Source organism: Rhodamnia argentea, chromosome 8 (genome assembly GCF_020921035.1).
Source record: "Rhodamnia argentea isolate NSW1041297 chromosome 8, ASM2092103v1, whole genome shotgun sequence".
In the NCBI taxonomy this organism is placed as follows: Eukaryota; Viridiplantae; Streptophyta; class Magnoliopsida; order Myrtales; family Myrtaceae; genus Rhodamnia; species Rhodamnia argentea.
In genome coordinates this window covers 1,207,332-1,229,452 of record NC_063157.1, presented here as the reverse complement: position 1 = coordinate 1,229,452, position 22,121 = coordinate 1,207,332, and the positions used below count along the sequence as shown (strand labels likewise).

General features: G+C 37.5%; 2 protein-coding genes and 1 pseudogene across 7 annotated transcripts; 1 reads left to right on the top strand and 2 right to left on the bottom strand.

Annotated features, from left to right (window-relative positions):
* Window positions 1-2,955: 2,955 nt before the first annotated feature.
* On the top strand, window positions 2,956-8,331 carry LOC115738017 (annotated as a pseudogene).
* Window positions 8,332-8,490: 159 nt separating this feature from the next.
* Window positions 8,491-9,813, bottom strand: LOC115738018 (BTB/POZ and MATH domain-containing protein 3-like). Its single transcript, XM_030670494.1, has 4 exons — window positions 9,446-9,813; window positions 8,998-9,346; window positions 8,661-8,925; window positions 8,491-8,585 (listed from the first exon to the last, which is right to left on the bottom strand). The coding sequence occupies exons 1-4, from the start codon at window positions 9,811-9,813 to the stop codon at window positions 8,491-8,493; spliced, it is 1,077 nt and encodes a 358-aa protein (XP_030526354.1).
* A 2,474-nt stretch (window positions 9,814-12,287) lies between these two features.
* Window positions 12,288-15,400, bottom strand: LOC115738078 (mannose-1-phosphate guanylyltransferase 1-like). 6 transcript variants are annotated; one of them, XM_048283515.1, is made up of 5 exons: window positions 15,146-15,400; window positions 14,136-14,267; window positions 13,673-13,735; window positions 13,340-13,579; window positions 12,288-13,218 (listed from the first exon to the last, which is right to left on the bottom strand). In XM_048283515.1, exons 2-5 carry the CDS (start codon window positions 14,244-14,246, stop codon window positions 12,547-12,549), a joined length of 1,086 nt encoding a protein of 361 aa, XP_048139472.1. In that variant the 5' UTR covers window positions 14,247-14,267; window positions 15,146-15,400; the 3' UTR covers window positions 12,288-12,546. The 6 variants fall into 6 exon arrangements, with proteins under 6 accessions (XP_048139472.1, XP_030526438.2, XP_030526439.2 ...); XM_030670578.2 differs by having other exon boundaries at window positions 15,183-15,400; XM_030670579.2 differs by having other exon boundaries at window positions 15,212-15,400.
* Between the last annotated feature and the right edge of the window lie 6,721 nt (window positions 15,401-22,121).

Here is a 22,121-nt window from a genome sequence, read left to right as displayed (position 1 = left end):
TTTCAATACAAAGTATTTGAAATTTAGAAAGTTAAAAAGAAAGCAAAGAATGTGAAGTTAGCTATTGCACAATACAGTCAATTAGGCTGCGTTTGTGAGTCAGGATAAAAATCAGGATATGATAAAATTTAGGATTAATACCACAGAAACCTAAACCGGTACACTTATGATAAATTTCCCTCAAACTATTTTTTTGACCTCAAAAAATCCCAAACTGGTACACTTGTGACAAATCTACCCTAAACTGGTACACCGGTGATAAATTTGCCCTCCATTAGTTTTCGATAAATTTAACTGTCAAATTGCTGAGTTAGATAACACGTGGCGGTTGACGGGTATACCATTTTGAGATTTTGCCATCTATTTGTCACAGGTTTATCAATTTGGGATTTATCATGATATTGACTCAATTTAAAATAGGATAAATTTATCACAAATGTACCAATTTGGGGTATTTCGTGGTAAAAAAATTGATTTAGGGTAAATTTATCACGGATATAGCAGTTTATAATTTTTTGTGGTAAAAAAAAATAGTTTGGGGTAAATTTGTTAAAGGTGTACAAGTTTGCGATTTTTCGTAATCAAGAAAATAGTTTGAGATAAATTTGTCACAAGTGTACTGGTTTAGAGTTTTTCAAGATAATAACCCTAAAATTTATCCTATCTTATGTTCGGCTCCCGCCCACGACAGGGCAAAGTAGGATATCAAGGGGATATAGCTTGGATAAAATTATCTCTTGGGAGAGGTGGGATAAAGGTGGATAAGATTTCTTATGTTTATGGTATGAAAGTTATTTTATATCGAATAACAAACTTCTTAAATAATAAAATTATTATTATTATTAAATTTGAATTCTAAATTATAAGAATTAAAAATAAAAAAAATCATTTATTTATTTATTTATGTATTTACAAATTTTAGTTTTTTTTTTCTACTTTAAAATATATTTTTTGTGCATATACACACACTTCATATCCACATTACATCATTACATATTTTAGGTATGGTAGTATAATTTATTATTTATTATAAATTTATTAAGAAATGATGGAACGAAATAAAAATAATGAAAAAAAGAGATATAAAAATAAAAAATAAGTATAAAAATGAAGTAGAAGAACCGAGAGTCTAAATGAACAAAATTCGAACTTTGAAAATGAAAATAATTCTCGAAGAATGTGGGGCAATGAAATTTCTTTAAAAAAAAATAGAAATCTCCACTTTGGTTCGTGTTAAAGTTTCACCACTCCTTTATTGTTTTTCAGTTCCCATCAAAACTCTATGAAAACAACGAGAGAGTCTAAATTTCTTCTCTTTGATAGGTTTTTGGTTCACATCAAAAGTCTATGGAAGCATAAAGAGAGTCAAAACTCAATCCCCTCCGCGGCTTTGTGGATCACGTTGAAGTTTAACGAAAGTAGAGAGAAAGACAAAAATTTTTGTAGTTGAAAATGTGAATGAACATATTTTCTCTCTTACTAGAGTTGGTAGTGAATTATGATATATTCTTAGCCTTGGGCGTCGGCGATTCTTGTGGCCAAGAACGATCGAGGAAGAAGAAAAAAAGAAAAGAAAATTACAAAATAAATAAAAGGAATAGGGAAAAAACTATGACAATTGAGAATTTTTTTAAAAATAAATAAAAAGAGAAGGAAGTTGAAGAAGTGGATGAGGGAAAGAAAAGGGAAATCATTTTTTCCACTTTTGAAGGAGTTTATTCTATTGGTAAAAAATATTTTTCTTGACTAGTTTAATTGGTTTTCTGTTCCCAGAAAACATTTTCCAAACAAACGAAATCATTTTGTTTCTTTCCATTATTCGGAGGCTTTTCTAGAAAGCGGACACCGAATTAACATTTTTCCATTCTTTCAATACAAAGTACTTGAAATTTAGAAAGTAAAAAACAAAAGCAAAGAATGTGAAGTTGGCTATTGCACAATATAATCAACTAACGAATTCGGAGCTTGCCGAGATCCGGTGAGCTCAAGGCTTGTTAGCCTTGGGCGTCGGCGGTCTTGTGGCCGGCAACGACCGAGGAAGAAGAAAAAAAGAAAAGAAAAATACAATATAAATAAAAGGAATAGGGAAAAAACTAAGACAATCGAGAATTTTTTTTTAAAATAAATAAAAAGAAAAGGAAGTTGAAGAAGTGGATGATGGAAAGATAAGGGAAATCATTTTTTCCATTTTTGAAGGAGTTTATTGTATTGGTAAAAAATGTTTTTCTTAACTAGTTTAATTGATTTTCCGTAAAGCAAACGTTGGGAAATCCGGAAAACATTTTCCAAACAAACGAAATCATTTTGTTTCTTTCCATTATTCGGAGGCTTTTCTAGAAAGCAGACACGTAATTAACATTTTTCCATTCTTTCGATACAAAGTACTTGAAATTTAGAAAGTAAAAAACGAAAGCAAAGAATGTGAAGTTGGCTATTGCACGATACAATCAATTAAGGAATTCGGAGCTTGCCGAGATCTAGTGAGCTCAAGGCTTGTCGGCCTTGGGCGTCGGCGGTTATTGTGGCCGGCAACGACCGAGAAAGAAGAAAAAAAGAAAAGAAAAATACAATATAAATAAAAGGAATAGGTAAAAAACTAAGACAATTGAGAATTTTTTTTCTAAAATAAATAAAAAGAAAAGGAAGTTGAAGAAGTGGATGAGGGTAAGATAAGGGAAATCATTTTTCCCATTTTTGAAGGAGTTTATTCTATTGGTAAAAAATGTTTTTCTTAACTAGTTTAATTGATTTTCCGTAAAGCAAACGGTGGGAAATCTGGGAAACATTTTCCAAACAAACAAAATCATTTTGTTTCTTTCCATTATTCGGAGGCTTTTCTAGAAAGCAAACACCAAATTAACATTTTTTTCATTCTTTCAATACAAAGTACCTGAAATTTAGAAAGTTAAAAAAGAAAGCAAAGAATGTGAAATTAGCTATTGCACAATACAGTCAATGAAGAAATTCAGTCAAGATCCGGGTGAAGGGCGCCGACCCTCACTCAAATTTGGTCAAGGGCCGCCGACCATAGCTCGGGCCCCGGCAACCCTGCCGACCATCGCCCGGGAGATGGTGAGTTGTGAAATTATTGTCTAATGATTATTGTGATTTGGAGTTAATATCATGAAAAAATCTCAAATTAGTATACATGTGACAAATTTACCAAAAAACTATTTTTTTGACCACCAAAATCCCTAAAATGATAAACATGCGATAGATTTACTATGAACCAAGACATTTGTGATAAATTTACCCTCCATTAGTTTTTTGTTACATTTTACCATAAAATTATTGAGTTGGATGACACGTGGCGGTTGACGAGCGTATCGGGTTGGGGTTTTTAGCCTCTGTTTATCACATATACATCGATTTTTGGGTTTTTCGTGGTATTAACTCGATTTAACGAGAACTAACGAAGGGTAAATTTGTCATATGTGTATTAGTTTAAAATTTTTTTATGGTCAAAAAATTTAGTTTGGGGTAAATTTGTCACATATGTACTAGTTTGGGATTTACGATGGTTAAAAAAAATAATTTGGAGTGAATTTGTCATATGTGTATCGGTTGGATTTTTTTTTTGTAGTAAAAAAATAGTTTGGATAAATTTATGGCATGTGTACCAGTTTGTGATTATTGTCATAAAAAAATAATTTGAAATAAATTTGTGGGTATTTTTTGTGGTATTAAGCTTATAATTTAATAGAAAATATCACTTTTGGAGGAAGGGAAGGAGGATAATCAAACCATTCCCCACTCCTAGATGAAATCCCCTTTCTTATGAAAAAATGAAATAAAGTCACGCCTCCCCCTCTCTCTCCCTCTCTCTCTCTTTTCAGTGCCAGAACTCCAGTGATCATCAAGGTCTTGGCGTTCGCGTCCATCTCCTTCGTCTTCTTCTACTTGGGCAAGCACTGGTCCGAGTCCGACGGCTATGGCCAGCTCGTCTTCTCCTCCTCCTCCACCGCCCGTCAGAGGCGGCCTCCCTCCGTCGCCCTCTCCCCGAATTTCAGCAAGTCCTTCGATGTCTCCTCCCTCAAACCTGAGAACCAAACCCTAGCCCTCACGCCACCGCCTAGTGTGCGGGAGTACGTACCTTGTTTGGACAATGTTGAGGCTATCAAAAGGTTGAATTCGACGGAGAAAGGCGAGAGATTCGAGCGGCATTGTCCGGGGAAAGATAAAGGTTTGAGTTGCTTGGTTCCGCCTCCGAAAGGGTACCGGCCTGCCTCCAATTCCTTGGCCCAAGAGCCGGGACGAGGTAATTCGTCGTTTGATGACTTTCGGTTGTGCTCTTCTTCTTCGAATTTTAGAGAAATTGAAGCACATGTGAAGACAGTGCTCACCTTTAAGGCATGCCGTTCGCAGTTATAATGTTTTGGGAATTTGGATTGGTGTCAATTTCCGTTGCCTTTTGCATTCATTTATGACATGGACTTAAGAGAAGAACACTGTGCAGTGTCTATTCCCAAAAAAAGGAAAAAGAGGTCAGAACTGGATCTACAAGGAGCGAGACAAGTTTTTAAGTTTCCTGGAGGTGTTACTCAATTTATTCCCGGAGCAGACCAATACTTGGATCGGATTTCTCAGGTCTTTAATCTGTGTTGGTTACTCTAATGCAAAAGGAAGATCTGTGTGGTGTCCGTGAGGATAAATGGTTAATTCATGTGTGACTGACGTTGAATTTTCTACTCGTACTACACACGAGTTGCTCTGGATGTTGGATGTGGTGTTGCAAGTTTTGGTGCCTACTTGCTTTCTCGAAATATCGTAACTTTGTGCATAGCCCCTAAGGATGTTCATGGAAATCAAATTCAGTTTGCACTTGAGCGAGGTGTGCCTGCAATGGTGGCGGCATTTGCAACTCGACGCTTGCTATATCCAAGTCAAGCTTTCGACATGATACACTGCTCTCGATGCAGAATAAACTGTACTCGTTTCGTAGTGACTCATGTCTCTTACCATCTTTTCTTTTCCGAAATAGATAGTTGCCGTAGCATATTGGGGTTTTCAATTGGTAATTGAGTATACTGGCTGACTTGGTGATCCTTAAAGGCAAATTTTCCCATGTCTTATTTTTGGAGACATCAAAGGAAGAGAGATGAGTGTGATTCAATTTGCTTATTTGGTTCCACATTCTTGAGTTACAAGGAAAGGCTTAAAAAAGTATTAATTCTCTTGCACGCATATAGATTGCTTGGTTCAGGTGGAATCTGCAGAGCTGCTTTGAGATTATCCTGTACCCATTACTCATGAATGCGCATGTTGCGTGTTCTCCTAAAAATCAGCAAAGTGGAAGAAATTATCCCTAATCCCTTCATATTCTCATTTTTCGTACTTTCAGCTTCGTGAAATGGGAGGGGAGGTCATTATTTCAAAATTTTGGAAAAATTTCTCAGTATGTTTCCAATCTGCATGGCAATCTTTCAAGATTTTTCATTTGTTGTTTTACATTCCATTTAATCTTCATATGTTATGATTTTGATCTTACTCTCTGCATCATGCGGTGAAGATGGTATTTTGCTGCTTGAGGTCAACCGGATGCTGCGGGCTGGGGGATACTTTGTCTGGGCTGCACAGCCAGTTTACAAACATGAGGTTATTCTAGAGGAACAATGGGAAGGCAGCGTGCACGGATTTTCTTTCCTGATTTTACTATTGTTGGATGTTTCGTGTTTTTCTGTATGATTTTTCCTCTAAAAGCTGGTCACTTGAATTGAGCATCTGTTTGCTTCTGCTTGGACTAAATTGAAAGCTAGTAGTTTATCTACTGTGTCAGTAAAGTTTCATCGTTTGACAAGTGTGAAAGATGAATCTGCCATTGGGTATTACCTTATCATCTTGAACTTTACACAGAGATGCTTAACCTTACTACTTGTCTTTGCTGGGAAGTTGTGAAATGGAGGGACAAATTTCAATATGGCGAAAGCCATTGAACAACAGCTGTTACCTGAGCCGTGAACTGGGGACCACACCTCCACTTTGTGAACCTGAGGACGATCCTTACAATGTCTGGGATTATGCTTTTTTTGCTCTGTGGTGATTTTTGTGCCAGACATACTGTTTTGTGCAAAAAGAGAAAAGGACACACTGTTTCGGTTCTAGACGATTTAATCATACGACGTGAGTTAATCAATCAATGGTTTATTTGCGTTGTCAAGTTGGTAGAGTGTCGCATTGATGATCTGTAGTTTGTTAACAGCCATGCCACCAGAAACATGTGGGACTTCAAAGTTTTAGTTTGTCTCCCTGTTTACTGGCACGACTCCCTGTTTACTGGCACGAATTAAACAGTGTGACACTTAAGATTTAACTATTAGACATTCAATGTTGCTAATTTAAAGAGCTATTCTAATGTCGGATCTTTCTATACCAACTACTCCAACGTGTCGTAGCTTCCAGTACATTTGTCATTTTGAAGCTAATAAAGAGATTTGAGTTTCCAACACCGACACTTTGTTCTTCGCAACAATAATCTTTTTTTTTTTTTTTTGTTCTTTATCGGGCTAGCAGTTTGTCGGGATATTGGGTGGATGTAGCTTTTTTCAGCTTGGTAAATTGTTCTTTTTTCATGCCTTTTTCTCTGCTACAATGTCAAAAATGTCTGTTCTGGGGCTTTTTAACACTATGACATTTACATGATCATGTCAGGTATGTTGACACGATTCCTGAGAGTGGATATGGAGCAAATGTTACCGCATGGCCTGCACGATTGCAAACACCACCTGATAGGCTCCAGAGCATCCAAATGGATGCTTACATTTCCAGAAAAGAACTATTCAAAGCAGAATCAAAATATTGGGACGATATAATAGAAAGCTATGTTCAAGCTTTACACTGGAAAAAAATATGGAAACATATTGGACATGAGAGCTGGCTTTGGAGGGCATTGTAGCCATTCTCCTCATCCTATTTTTCCCCTTCTGAGTAGTTGTATCTCAACTGTTTATGTGTCAATTTTGGCAGGTTTGCGGCAGCACTAATTGCTTAGCGACTTGATTGCTGGGTTCTAAATGTGGTTCCTGTTAGTGTCCCCAACACGTTTCCTTGTCATATATAACCGTGGCCTTATTGGAGTTATGCATGACTGCTACTTGACCTCCGCTATTCTATGTATCTCTTTGTAATTTCCGGCATTTACATTCCAATTTAAGTAGCCTTCTATGGTTTTCTTTCCATCACAAGCAGTGCTGCTCTTTGAGGCTGAATCACTTGCAATGGTGTTTGGCTTGCAAGCTTATTAGGCAATTCTGGACAGATACTCTTTGGCTTTTAAACTGCTATCAGCCTATTTATACTTCAACGGAAATAAATTGCAGTTTTTGTATGATTATTGCTGTTTTTGTGCGGACTGTTCATCCTGCCCAGCATTTTCTGTTAGTTCTCACAGTGATTGTTGGTTTCTTTTATATGAGCGGCATTGATGGATTTGGTATCCATGGTTGAATGGTTGTATTAGGTGTGAGCCCTTTGATTCATATCCCAGGACCTACGACCTGTTGCATGCAGCCGGCCAGTTCTCCGTGGAAAAAAAGAGGTATTACTTATTCTCTTGGTCTGATAGACGGTAGATGGGATTGGTCTACTTCTCCTTCTTTCTCAGGGACTTCTATGGTTCCTCTGTAGATCATAGCAAGTTCTTTCCGGGTTCTTTGTTCTCTTACCTAAACGCTTGGAAAAATGTGCGGATTCATATAAAGCGTCTCTTTCTGAGTATTTTCTGATGTGTTTGCGTCTATGTGTCAGATGCAACATGTCCCCTATAATGCTTGAGATAGACGGGAGCTTGAGACCCGGCAGACGTGTAGATATTCGTGATTCACTCTGAGTCATGGATGAGCTTCAAGAAATCGCAAAGGCCATGAGTTGGCAGGTTGCTTTGAGAGACACTGCTGAGGTTCCTCATGCCAGTTATAGGATTTTGACATGTGATAAGCACCTATTGCGTGCTTGAAAGCAGTTGGAAGAAAGTTAAATCTGATATCTCATTGTTGACCCCAAAGAGGCGAAGATGCATGTAGGAGCACCAATCGAACTGCATCTAAAGAGAATATCCGGTGTTCAGGATATATATGATTCGTGGAGATCTCGCAAGTCCATGACAGCGACAGCGGTAGGCGTTGGTGCTACTTTGGTTGCTGGTGCACAACACGTACGAAAAATGCCGTCAAAGAAAAGAGTCTCTTCCTGTAATTTAGACCGTATTCTCATAGTGCTAGCAATTTTTTTGGTTGAAAGCATTAACTATGTTTCTACTGATCAAGCTGGAAATCCAGGACAGCTATTTGGTTCTTCATTGTACGAGACTTGGCAATTGCAAAGAGCAAATTTTCTCGTGTTGAATAACTGCAGCCGATGGTTGTATATGGTTCTCTCATTACATCTTTCTGAAGAGTGCATCGAGAAAAGTGATACAAAGCTACTGGAAGACTTACTCTAGTCCAATAGGCAATGGGAGCTCTGTTTTTTTCCCTTATCAGATCATAGCATCACTTAAGCGGACCATGCTGCTCCGAGAGCCAAGAACTCCGACATCACGGAAGGGCAAATATCCCTTAGGCTCTTAAAGCCTTCCGATTCCATCACCGCTGTCAAAACACCAACTCGATTAGTATATAGTGGTTAAACTAAGAAAAAACTTCTCATCTTCAACGAAGACTCACCTTCCAAGTTTGCCATAGCAAATTTTAGGCATATTGCCTTTAGCTTGTGAAATTGGTGCTGATCAGCAAACACAACCATAGCGGCCACCGTAGCGGTGGTGATATTCTCGCTCAACCTTGACTCGCATAGTAATCTCAATCTATTGACACAGTAGTAATCAGCAGCAGCCATTAAATGCATCAGCACATTGGTGGAGGTGGAGCTCTCGATCTGGCTAATGCTGATGTCGGGAAACTCGTCGGTGTAGATGAATTCTAGAATAGCCTGCACGAACTTGCTTGTTCAAGAAAAGTTTCATATCGTCACCTCTACAGTTTGAGCAAGGAGTATAGTTACCTTGAAAATAGGAGGATCCACGTCCTTCACCCAGACATACTTCTTGTTACTGTCGCCGAGCCCACCGAAAAACTGGGCTTCGAATTTCGAAGATCGAGCAGCGAGAATCACTTTGTGGGCTTTAAAAATTTCGGAGCCAACTAGAAAATTTACATCGGTACCCAATCCAGAATCCAAGAGGGCCTTCAAATCCTGACCCATGTCCGACGGCGGAACGACAACTCTGTAGCTTATGGGCCCCTCAAGTCGGGTGTTCACGACTCCAACGACGCAGTGCAGGATAAGGGTGTCGTTCTTGAGGTAGCACGATGCCGCAAGACGATCTCTCTTGGCGAACGTAGGGTTTCCCCTGTAATAGCACAAAATCAAAGAAAGCATGTCAAAAAGTATATACCCAAAAGCATCAAGATAGACAATCAAATTCAATACTAATCATTCAAATGCGTACCACATGTTTCCGTACGTGGCCGGGTAGTCGAGGCTCTCAAGGGATTGCTCGAAAATTTCGACCAGGTGATTGTTGTTCCCGCTTTGGTCCTCTAGCAAGAGCACAAACAACGCCCTCCAGTCCACCCGCGAGACGTCACTCATCAGCGCGACATACACCGATGTGTAGTCACTGTTCATGGGGTTCCTGCCGCCGGGGAAGAATCGGATCGCCCAGTCGGACCCGCCAGCGGCAAACACCTCGCTGGACAAGAACTTGCCCACTCCCGGTGACGGGGCCTGTGAGAAGTTGGGGATCGTGAGAGTGGACGAGCCGCTCACAACGTCAAGGGCCATTCTGGATTGGGGCTCCTCGTGTTTGGCGGCCATGGGTTGAGCCACGTCGGGGAGCAGGGTACGGCAGTTTCTATGTGGCGGAAACGGGCGGAGAGGGTCAGGGGTTCTGAAGAAGCACAGATGAGAATCTTGGAAACAGCGGGGAAATCTTGGAGCGTGAGAGCCTGAGAGGGTTCCCGCAACTTGTGAAATTTTCTTTAATGACGATTGTTGTACTTAATATGCGAAAAATATTTATACTCCTGGAAGAGTGCATAAATGACTCAAGATCTAAAATTAGGAAACATTTTTTTCTACAAATTCAGTCATCAAACGTGATGAAACGACCGATCGATAAATAACAAATATCCATTATTGTGGTTACTCATTTATATATTATGATCGACATCAATGTTATCAAACCATTTTCAAAATAAAAACCGATAACGTGGATGAAAGGGTTTTACACGTAAAATGATAATGGATGTACTTGATAATCGTTCATTCTCGACGTTCATGAATTAAGCTAACCGTAAATAGTGTTAGATGACCAAATATATAATTATGATGACCACTAACGACATACACACTTATATATATATAAGTAGTTTTCCATTTGTCACGTGCATTTATCGTTTCCTCGTGCAACGTCATAATACATTAATAATCAGATTAGCATGTCCAGTTGAATGGAGAATAAAGACATTTTGATGTTCCGCAAAAAATGATAATATTTCTCGGTGTTCAACTAAGATTTCAAAATGAACCTGAAAATATTTTCCATCGTTTGGTAAGGAAAATCTATTTTGATTTTTTGTGTGGTCTCTTGGTCGGGACTGCTGTCATGGACATTTGCTGTTTTACGTGGTAGAACCGGTACTCATGCGGACAATTTTCTAAAAATTTGCAAAGAAAATTTGAAATTTTAATAATGCCCTATTTTATTTCTTTTTTTTTTCCTTTTCTTTTTTCCTTCTTCCTCCTTTGCCATTGGCTAGCATCAACCACATGCACTCTAGAGCTTGCCGAGATCTGGTGAGCGCAAGGCTTGTTGGCCTTGGGCTCCGGACCAATTACTGTGGCCGGCGACGATCGAGGAAGAAGTAAAAATAAAAAAGAAAACTAAAATAGATATAAAAGGAATATGGCAAAAAATAAAACAATTGAGAATTTTTTTAAAATAAATAATAAAGAAAAGGAAGTATAAGAAGTGGATGAGGGAAAGATAAGGGAAATCATTTTCCTACTTTTCAAGGTGTTTATTCTATTGGTAACAAAATATTTTTATTGACTAGTTTAGTTAATTTTTCGTAAAGCACACGGCGGAAAATCTAGAAAACATTTTCCTAAAAGTTGCTTTTCATGAAACAAATGAAATCATTTTTTTTTCCATTATTCGGAGGCTTTTCTAGAAAGCAAACACCAAATTAACATTTTCCTAATCTTTCAATACAAAGTACTCGAAATTTAGAAAGCGAAAAAGAAAAAGTAAAGAATGTGAATTAGGTTGTTGCACAATACAATCAATTAAGGAATTTAGTCAAGATCCGGGCGAGAATCGCTGACCCTCACTCAAATTTGGCAAAGGGCTGCCGGAGACTCTGTCGGCCATCGCCTAGGTGATGGTGGGGCGATGGGGATGAGGTATAGTCACCTTGAGGGTCCCACAACTTGTGAAAATATTGTTTAATGATTATTATGACATAGAGTTAATATCACGGAAAAAAATCTCAAATTGATATAACTATGACAAATTTATCCCAAATTATTTTTTTTATCACCAAAAATCCCAAACCGATTAATATATGATAAATTTACTCTGAACTGGTACATTTGTGACAAATTTACCTTCCGTTAGTTTTTCATTACATTTTGCCATGAAATTATTGAGTTGCATGACACGTGACAGTTGACGAGTGTATCATTTTGAGGTTTTTAGCCTCTATTTGTCATATATTCATCAATTTTGGGCTTTTTCGTGGTATTAATATGATTTAACGAGAATTAGCAAAGGGTAAATTTGTTACGTATGTACCAATTTGGAAGTTTTGGTGGTCAAAAAATTTAGTTTGGAGTAAATTTGTCACATTTGTACTAGTTTGAGACTTTCGGTAGTTAAAAAATTAATTTGGAGTGAATTTGCCATACGTGTACCGGTTAGGGTTTTTTTGTGACAAAAAATAAAGTTTGGATAAATTCGTCACAAGTTTGAAATTATTGTCATAAAAAAAAATAATTTGGAATAAGTTTATCGTGAGTGTACAAGTTGGATGTTTTTCACGGTATTAAGCTTATAATTTAATAGAAAATATCACTTTTGGAGGAAGAGGGGGAGGATAAACCATTCCGCAACTTTTAGATGAAATCACCTCTCTCTCTCTCTCTCTCTCTCTCTCTCTCTCTCGGGCAAGTCAATCTGGGGGCCAATGGAGAGTTGCTTTACAGAGCACTCACACCAATGAATACAAGAAACGGATGGTTGTAGATGTGGAGTTTCCAGCAAAGAAAATATGAGTAGTCTTCCCTACACAGTTCTGCACATAATCTCACAAGACACTGACCGTCCAACACACGTGAAGTTCCAACCCTACTCCACTCCGAAACTTGAAGCACGCGACCGGCTGGTACACTCGTGCAAGAGAATGGGAAAGGGGGAAAAACCATGAACAGAGAAAGAAAAATAACAAAGCACCTCTCTTTATTTTTTCTTTTCTTTTTTCTGTTTTTGAACTTGGATAGAAAACAAACCCTAAGCATGCTCTACTTACTTGCCTGATAATCTTACTCTCACATGACGATCTCTGGTTTCCAAATACTAGACTTGATCTCCTTGTGCGGTAGGACGATGCCTCCGTTGCTGTATATTTCGTCCCCGACATGGACATCTTCCCCCAGTATAGTCATGTTTTCCACCCTGGCCCGCTGCCCGACCGTCGAGTGCCATCCTATGATGCTGCTGGAAATGCAAGCATGCTTCTTGATGCGGACTCCGCGCATCACTGTGCAGCAAGATAGTCTAACTCCCGATTCGACCACACAGCCTGGACCAATCGCCACATCGGGACCAATCCGACATCCCCCGCCAATCTTAGCGGTCTTGTGTACCAAGACGTTGCCAACAATGTGGGGTCCAGTTGCCAATTTCTCTGACGACTTCTTTCTGGTCGACTCAAGGTGGAGTTTCAGCCCTGTGATGCAGTCCCTCGGCTGTCCAATGTCCATCCAGAACCCAGGTAAGACCATCGCGTAGAGCCGATTCTCGGCTGCAATCTTGGGGAAAACCTCCTTCTCGATGGAAGTAGGCCTCAGTTGGATCCGATCAAGGACCGAGATGTTCAGCAAGAAAATTCCGGCATTAATTTTGTTGCGAACAAACAGTTTTGGCTTTTCCACAAATTTCTCAACTCTACCAGTTGACTCTTCCATGATCACCGCGCCATACTTTGATGGCTCATCCACCTGCACGATGGAGGACAGAGTTTTGGGTTCTTGTCAGCCTCCACATAATCTTTAGCATTAAATTCCTCCACTCAAAGGAAGGAGCATAAATGAACGAGGAACGACTGAGTAGGACATTCACCTCTGTGACCATTATAGAGGCCTCTCCTCCGTGGGTTTTGTGGAATTCAATCATTTCTTTGAGTGGGTAATCGCTTATCACATCACCGTTGAGAACAAAAAACGGCACACCAGAATCATCCAGCAGCTTGTCCCTCGCCAAAGCAAGAGGGCCGGCAGTTCCAAGTGGCTCAGTTTCTTGTGAGCACGAGATCTTAATTCCAAGCTTGCCCTCAAAGTCTTTCAAGAAGTTCAGCATAATCTGAAAAATTAAAGCGTACATGAAATCATCGAGCTAAACATACACTACTCATGGAACGCGTACCATAGACAGACATGTTGTCGAAACATTCACCTCTGGTTGGTAATTGATAGCCAAAACCACTTCACTCACTCCAACGGCCTTGAGTGCCTCTATCTGTACATTAGAAAGAGGAATAAGCTTAAGTGCATGACACAAACCAGCGACCAAGGACGAACACAAATTAAGGACATAGATTCTTCATCAAGAATTGACTATAATCGTCCCAAAAATAAAGCGATGCGACTTCTAAAATAGTCTGACCAAAAAGAAAAGAACTTCTAAAACGGTGTTTGAACTATCCGAAATAACTAGGATTAGCCGTCACTCCTGTACAGCCAGGCATCAATAAGGTGCTATATCTTACAGTAGGATTATAATCTTACACTACTCACAGACTGAATACATCTCACAAGTAAATTCAAACCCGAGATGAAGTTATCTCTAAGGATGGGAGAGCGAACATGATTATACAGCCTCAGAATAAAATCTCAAACAAAAGGGTCTGAAACAATACCTGATGCAGGATCATGGGCTTGTTAGCGAAGTCAACAAGTGGCTTGGGGACACTAAGCGTCAGGGGCCTCAACCGAGTCCCAAATCCGCCAACAAGAATTAGAGCCTTCATTATGATGTTGTCCCTATGTTCCTGTAGGTTACAGAGTCTGTATATCAGAGGTGAGTTGAGATAGAATACCGGTTTCTGCAAGTCTTGTGTATATTTTATAGGCAGATCAATTGCACGCCCTTCCTCATATACTGTCATGAAGGGAGAAACGGCTGTAATAAACTCCGAGTGAGTTCGTCCACAGCCAAATGCTAATGGGAATTCGCGGTTACGGGTCAAGACTCAAATGACATATATACCTCAAATGGAAAACAAACCAATAGCAAGTTAAACAGTTATAATACCACGACATCTTACAATCACTACCTTCAGACATTATCGACAAAGCTCATGTTAAGCAAAAAATCGAAAGACCTCAAGCATAATTCTAAACCCAAGACAAAATCACTAAAATAACAGCGACAACAGGTACTCAACAGGGTGAAAGAAAGGGGATGTTTTCACTCAGTGTGAGCCACGTATGTGCAACAGATGTGGCTACATAACGACAAAGAGGAACACTCGCACACCCCAGCAGCTGGGTCAGATTACGGTTCACAAGAACAAGCAGCAAACAATTGTTTGGCAGCTATTAAGGCTGAAACGCGCTTAAAGAGGCACCTTTCGATGAACGAGGGAAGATACCCGGAGGTGATCTATGAATTTACCGACACCACCGACACTTCTTAAAAGCTGAAAATGAAACGATAAAGAAAGAGAAGAGAAGAGAAGAGAAAAGGGGCAGGAAAATGCCAATCAGAAGCCTAGACAAACAACGGAGAGAGAGCACTTTCAAGAAAAGCCATTAATGTATGTGGGGACAAAGCTTCGGATTTAAAAACAGTTCCTCCCATACCAATCAAAGAACGAAAATCTCAAGCCAATCAGACCCAAATCCAGAATCAAACACCCATTATTACCAAAAGCGTTCAATTCACGCAGAAGTGAAGGAACCACCTCGCAAATTAGTTAAATTCTTTCAATACCTGACACGGACCCGGACGACGGAGAGGCTGCAAACCCGAGCTGGGAACGAATTTAGAGAAGGCGCAAGCGTGTCGAGTCTCGGCGATTTGCGCTCGCTTCGCTTTGGACACGTCACACCGGACGATCAGGGGGCAGGACGATGTGCTGTGAAGAGCGAAGAGCAATCGCTAAGAGCGAGATACGCGGGTATTTATAGGTGGGGCCTCCATATTCAAACTGATATATTTGTTATAGATTTATCCAAACGAAATTTTTGGCCACGTAAAATTTCAAATCTGTACATTTACGATAAATTTATTCAAAATTATTTTTTTGACCACCAAAAATTTTAAACCGATACACTTGTAATGAACTTACTCTCCATTAGTTTCCGTTAAATTTTACCTTCAAATTGCTGAATTAGATAACACACGACAGTTGATGAGTGCACCCATTTAGAGTTTTTACTTTTGTTTGTCACATGCATATCAATTTGGGAGTTTTTTGGATATTAAATCAATTTAATGAAAATTAACGGAGAGTAAATTTGTCACAAGTATACTAATTTGTAATCTCACATGTGCTTGTTTTTCATTATCTCCCCACATGCTATTCTTGGTTTGCCTAAGGTGCGATTTTTGTTGGCTTAGTCTTGTGCACAGTGTGCCTTCGATTATCCAAAGTTTGGGCTATTTCCAGTCCTATATAACTAAGTTCACTCATTTTTTCACTAGATAGATAAAATCGCCTTTTAACGGTCACCATATTTGCTCAGTTTCCTTCAAATTAGGTATTTACTTTCTATGTTTACCTTCAAATTTAGACCTATTGCTGTTTAGAAGATGAAAAGTAGTTTCTTCTTCATCTTTGCTCTCATAACAACATATTTGCTCTTGGTCTCTCCTATCTAAAAACCTCACTATCCGGGGGAATTTTTTATTTTTTTTAAATTTCATTGGTTAAAAAAAAATATCAAGTCCTCTTTATTTACTATATTAAGAAAAAAGTTGTGCTTCCTTACTATCAGCGAGATACTTTTACAAATAGCATTTAAGATGTTATAGGAGTATGTAGAAATGCATTGAAAAACATCGAGGTGAAAAAATTATGCACATTGAGGCACCTTGATATATATATATATATATATATATATATTTGTAATCGTTCGATGAATAATATTAGTTTTTGTCATTTCAAAATGAATGAAGTTTCACTGGCATGTTAAAGTAAATTTCTTATTTCATGCATACCTTTGGTTTAGTTAACTTTCATCTCTTAAGGTTTCACGTTAGGGAATATAACTGTGACTTTGTTTTGGGAAATCTTTGAAGAAGTTCTCTTTTATATTTCATCCGATCATCCCATTATATGATATGCCTACGTTCAAATATCTCTAGATTCTACTTGACTATTAATTCATAAATTTGCTTGTCGACATAGAAAAGAATTAGGTTTTCTTGAAATTTCTCTCTGTTTTTTTTTTTTTTGGGTCAAAAAATTTCTCTATTCAAAAAAGCTAATTTCTACAGAAGTAAAATCTAAACATAGAAAGAAAACATTGTGTCTTTAGTGTACATGGCAAAACATACTTAAAAACAAACAAAACAAAAGCATGTGATATTCTTAATTATGAAAACTAGATCCTACATGGAATTAGAAAAAACATAACAAAAAGGAAAGCAAGTAAATTTGGGGCCACTGCTTTAAATTGCAATTGAAAATCCAACCCTTTACTGAAAATCAGGTGGATATAGTCATATGGGGTTGGAAATATGCCCGACCTTATCTAAACTGTCATGCTTTTTAGGACACTGGGTTTCACTTAAAGAAAGTAATCTTCCAATGAAGTTTTAGCTTATCTTGATTTTTTTTTTTGGGTCAAAAGTTTATCTTGATTGACGTCGCTATAAATTGTTTCGTGGTGTTGCTGATAAAGAACTAAGCAATAATAGATTAATTGAACTATTGTCTAGTTCTTGCCTTTTTCGGTGTGTAAATATCCTCTCGAAGATATTCTCCTAATCTGATTGAAAAATAATCATATCAATCAAACATTACAGACTTTCATAAATAACACAGCCAAATCGAAAACCTGCCAAACACGAGTATTCAGAATTTGGCCAGAAGATATTGCAGAATCCGAACATAACTCAGAAGCAGTCCTCAAAAGTAGAAGAAACTCTTTGGATCCGAACAGACTGTAACAGTGACTTTGCACTCTATTAACACCCTTAGTAACGTGTCACATAAGTCTTGTCAAGAATAAGTTTTCGGAGGCAAATATGTGACGACTCCGCCTAAAGTCTGAAAATCAGGTTTGGAGCAATATAAGCTTTTTATTGACGTGTTCATACCTGTAATAAAATGTTTATTGGCATTTACCATATTCTTTCTAAAGAAGGATAATTTTGTCAGAATCAAAATATTCAAAAAAAGGTTTTCTCAACAAAATGATTCAAATTCAATTGATAGTATACACCATATTCGTATAATTTCTCCCCTATGGCCTCCTCCACGGCCTGAGAATTTTGAGAACTTCCAAGGCTTTGAATTAGTAGCTTTTTCCTCTCTCTTGATAAGGACACCCGACTCCTATCTAGAAGATGTAGAACTCTTTTTCCTTTTTTGGACAAAATTTTCTTTTGGCAAGCCACAACTCAAATACGAGCTTAATTTCAAGGTTTCATTCCCTTCTTTTAATATACATTTCAGAAGAGATCTGTTCTTTTTCATTCACTTGGCAACGAGTGATCTCAAGCATTTTTTTCCCTCCTTGTGATAATGATTGTTGTGATGTGTTCGAGCCATAGAGAAGTTGGAGCAGCTCCCAATATTATCATATCCATCATCAGCTACTATGACTACATATTTCTAACGCCTTTAACGAACAATATGCAGCATGATTAATTTCTCACTAAACTCTGGAGTTACAAACTAATCAATGTTTAGAGCATGTAAACAACAATTTTCTTTTGCCTCTTCTTATTTAGTGAAAGAGGAGAAATCCAGAGCAAACAAAATTTCTCCATCAGCATTTCTTGGTGGGCTAGGAGATTTTGACTTTTGAAAAGTCAAAACATTTTCGGGTTTTGGGAACCGACCTTTAATTGACTTGTACAATTGCACCTGAGATTTTGACGTAAAAAAGTCGATATCTCGTCACCAGAGTGCCTCTAAAAAATTATGTTAAAAAATCATGTATAAGTGACACCACATCGGGGATACGTAGCGGGATGCGTAAATTCATAATTTTTTTAATTCTACCAACTAAAAACTGGCTTTCAATAATGAGCTCTTCGTTGGATTATTCTGTGTATAATATAGTTTACAAGAACTTATTAAGGGAAAATCTTATCGGGTCTTGTGCAATGCAAAATCCTTAGGCTCACTCCTTAAGAAAGCTAATTTTTATTTTGACATGCATCTTTTTAATACTAATCATGTATATGTTGTCCCACATCAATAATATATGATGGTGTGTGTACATTTATAGATCTTTTGAGTTTCGTTGCGAAAAAGGCCAAAAAATGCACGAATTCAAGCACAAAATGGCGAAGGATGAAAGGAAAATAAAAATGGATGAGTCACGATAAACACGGAAAACCCAAAACTGAAAAAAGGAGAGAGAGAGAGAGAGAGAGAGAGAGAGAGAGAGAGAGAGAGAGAGATTTCATTATCTTCAACTACGAGTGCAAGCATATAATCAAATATCTAAAGATTTAACAAGAAGAAGTGAAGAACAAAGAAAACAGGTAGAATGTTGTTGACATCTAAATTTTGGTGACTTAATCATTCATTTATTGCATAGAAAATTAAGGACCGACCTTAGCCCTTAAACAAAAATATTAGTTAAATTACATATAGACATTAGGAGCATTAGCATATTATTCGCACATTTATTGGATTGGCAGTGGATGGATTCGAGCGGATAGTTTTGAGCTTAATTAAGATATGCCCATGATGATGATATAAATTCGATGGCCGAAAACCAGATTGTGCTCGATTCAAAATTAATTCACAATGCTCATATGGAATGGGCGCGGCCCATTCTCTTGCTTGGGGGTAAGAAAAGAAATTAAAAAAGAAGAAGCAAAAAGCAAGCAAGAAGAATCAGCAGATTTCGTTTCATATCTTTGTACAAGAAAAGACAGTGGGCAGAGCAAAGATCGGTCAACAAGGGAAAGGAATAAAAATTAAAATATTTGAGGCGTTATAATAAGGAAAGAAAATTTGTTCTTCCCACTAATAAAAAAAGTACACCACTTCAGACAAAAGGGGTGGGAGGACGACAATAGCGACGATTGCCCTCCCTGCCTACTGACGACGAAGCAACTGAGCGTTTGGCTTCCCTTCCTGACCGTGCGCATTCATGCATTGTTCCCGGCGATTGGTGCGACCACAACCGCGGCCACTTTTTCTTCACGAGGAGATTACTGTTCAGTCAAGAGAGCAAAGCCGGTAAAAAAATCTTCTACTTACCAATGGCGCAAGAAGACAACTTTTCCTAATTTGAATTGAATTGCTTGATTGTCATTTTTTTTTTCAAAATTTATCCGTCACATGATATGATTATCCCAAAAATTCTAAAAAATTGCACTCATTCACTTTCCATATTTGAAAATTGCATATCTTTTAAAAATTGCATCATGTAGATAATTGAATATCTAATCTTTAGGATTGCATTTTAGGATAAAAATTGCATGTTTAAATAGAATCTCATGTTTAAAATAATTTATCTTTAATATATTAGGATTTCAGTCAATTTAAACTCTAAAATATGCAAGATAAGAATTGTTTTGGCATAGTTCTACTTTAGGAAATTAATTCATCCGAAAATTTTAAAAAAAATCATTCATCCTTGCCATGTCATCTATGCCACATCATCCTTGTCATGTCATCCTTATCACATCATCTATGCCATGTCATCCTTGCCACGTCATACTTGCCATGTCATATTAAGTTGCATTTTAGCTTAAATTGCATATTAGAATTGCATGTCTAGGTTTTAATTAATTTACATGTCACGTAGTTAATTTAATTAAACCATGATCTCACTTGTACATTCATTTAATTTGCATGTCATCTAGTTCAGTCTTGCATTTAATTCATGACATTACATCATTTAGAATAGGTTCATGCATTCATATAAAAATCAAAAATTTTAAAAAAAGAAATAGTGTTTTGTGTAGTGCATGCTCCCTTGATTATATTGATTTCTGGATGTTTAATTAATTGATTGTGCACCTGCATGATAACCTTTGTTAGTGACTTAGGTTAAAATCAATTAACATTGCCTAACAAATTTTTTTTCATGAAATAAAATGGTACCGAAAGGACGTTAGAGTAATATAGCGTAATCAAGTCCTCGAACTTTGTAGAAGTAATTTAGTTCTCCCGTTCATTTACTTAGGTTTCTAATCGACTTACCAAAAAACGAGACTCCAATTTAGAAAATCTTTGCACATTAATTAATTTGAACCATAAGTTGCGATTTGGTATTGACTTGAGAGAGCCCGAGTTAGGTTAGTAAATAATTAACCCGATAATCCATTAGCTTGGAATTTTTGAAGTTTTAGGTCACAAAAACCGAAGACACTTTCCTTACCAAAAAAAAAAAAAAAAACCGATGACACTGAAGTGATCGATTTTTAAATTGGTATCATTTATGTGAACAAAAGAAAGTTTATGGCACTCAATTGAGCATCGAAAGTTATGGTATTCGTGAGGTTCTTATACCAACAAAATTTTCATGTTTTGAACGATAAGCAACTAGCTGATCTTGATTCCGGTGGTGATTGATTATGTGTACGACAAAATTTGGGATACAATCAAAAGTTAAACTTCTGAATAATAATTAATAAATTCCTTGTCGGTTAGTTGAACTTTCTATTTTGAATACGAACTAATCTCATAATATCTCAAGTAATATTCATCTCTTTTGTGATTTGCCAATCCTTGAAAATCTCTCTTTAGATTCAAAGTCGTGGTGTAACGAGCATTCACCTATTTCATGGAACATACAAGTAAACTAAAAAATTGCATTTTTTGTTATCAAGAATGAAATCTAATTGGAACTGTCTATGTTCTGTTGTTTTTTTAGAACCATATTACTTCTTGAATCCGATAAAATAGAATGAATTGAGACATTATTGGATAAATACATAATTATATTCAATATATGTGTAAGCCACGAATCCACACTGGAACTAGAAACACAACATACCATGGAGGAAAAGGATTAGCACACTTGCCTGGTTTGGAATCCATTGGAATTGGTGCGGAATGTGGATGAATCAAGACTTGAGCACTTCCCCTCTATTCCCTCTTGTTTACGTTGGCAAATGAGACAATTGCTATTCAAAACGAAAAGGTACTTCTGAAATTCTGCAATAGAGGACCAGAGGGGCAACTTGAGCCTTTATATATAGTTTCCAACGTGGACCCTCTCATCACAAGCCGGGCTTAACTTGGTCTATACTAAGCCAACCCATATTAAACCGATTAACAATCTTTATATCTTACCTTATTAGACCAACCTCGTTAATCAATAAATATCAATTTCAACTAATATAAGCCCACATGGAAAAACTCTTACAATATGGACCATTCTTTATCTTCCGAGAGCTTGGAAGGGAAAAAAACAAACATCTTATTCTTACTTCAACTATTTCTGATCTTAGTAGATCTCTAAGTAGGATGCAAACCCGGATGAAGTTATGATCATTTGTTAGAATAAAAGAAAGAATAGATCTTATAGGACCCCGGAAGAATTTTTTCTCATCAAATTTCATTGTAGAAAATTCTTTTAAGAATTTCCCATGATATATCTTCTCCATGCATAGTAGCATGATAAATAAATAAATTCTTTTTGCATATATGACTGGAATAGGTTCCATTTTGAGAGGGTTTTTTTTTTTTTGTCCTATCTAG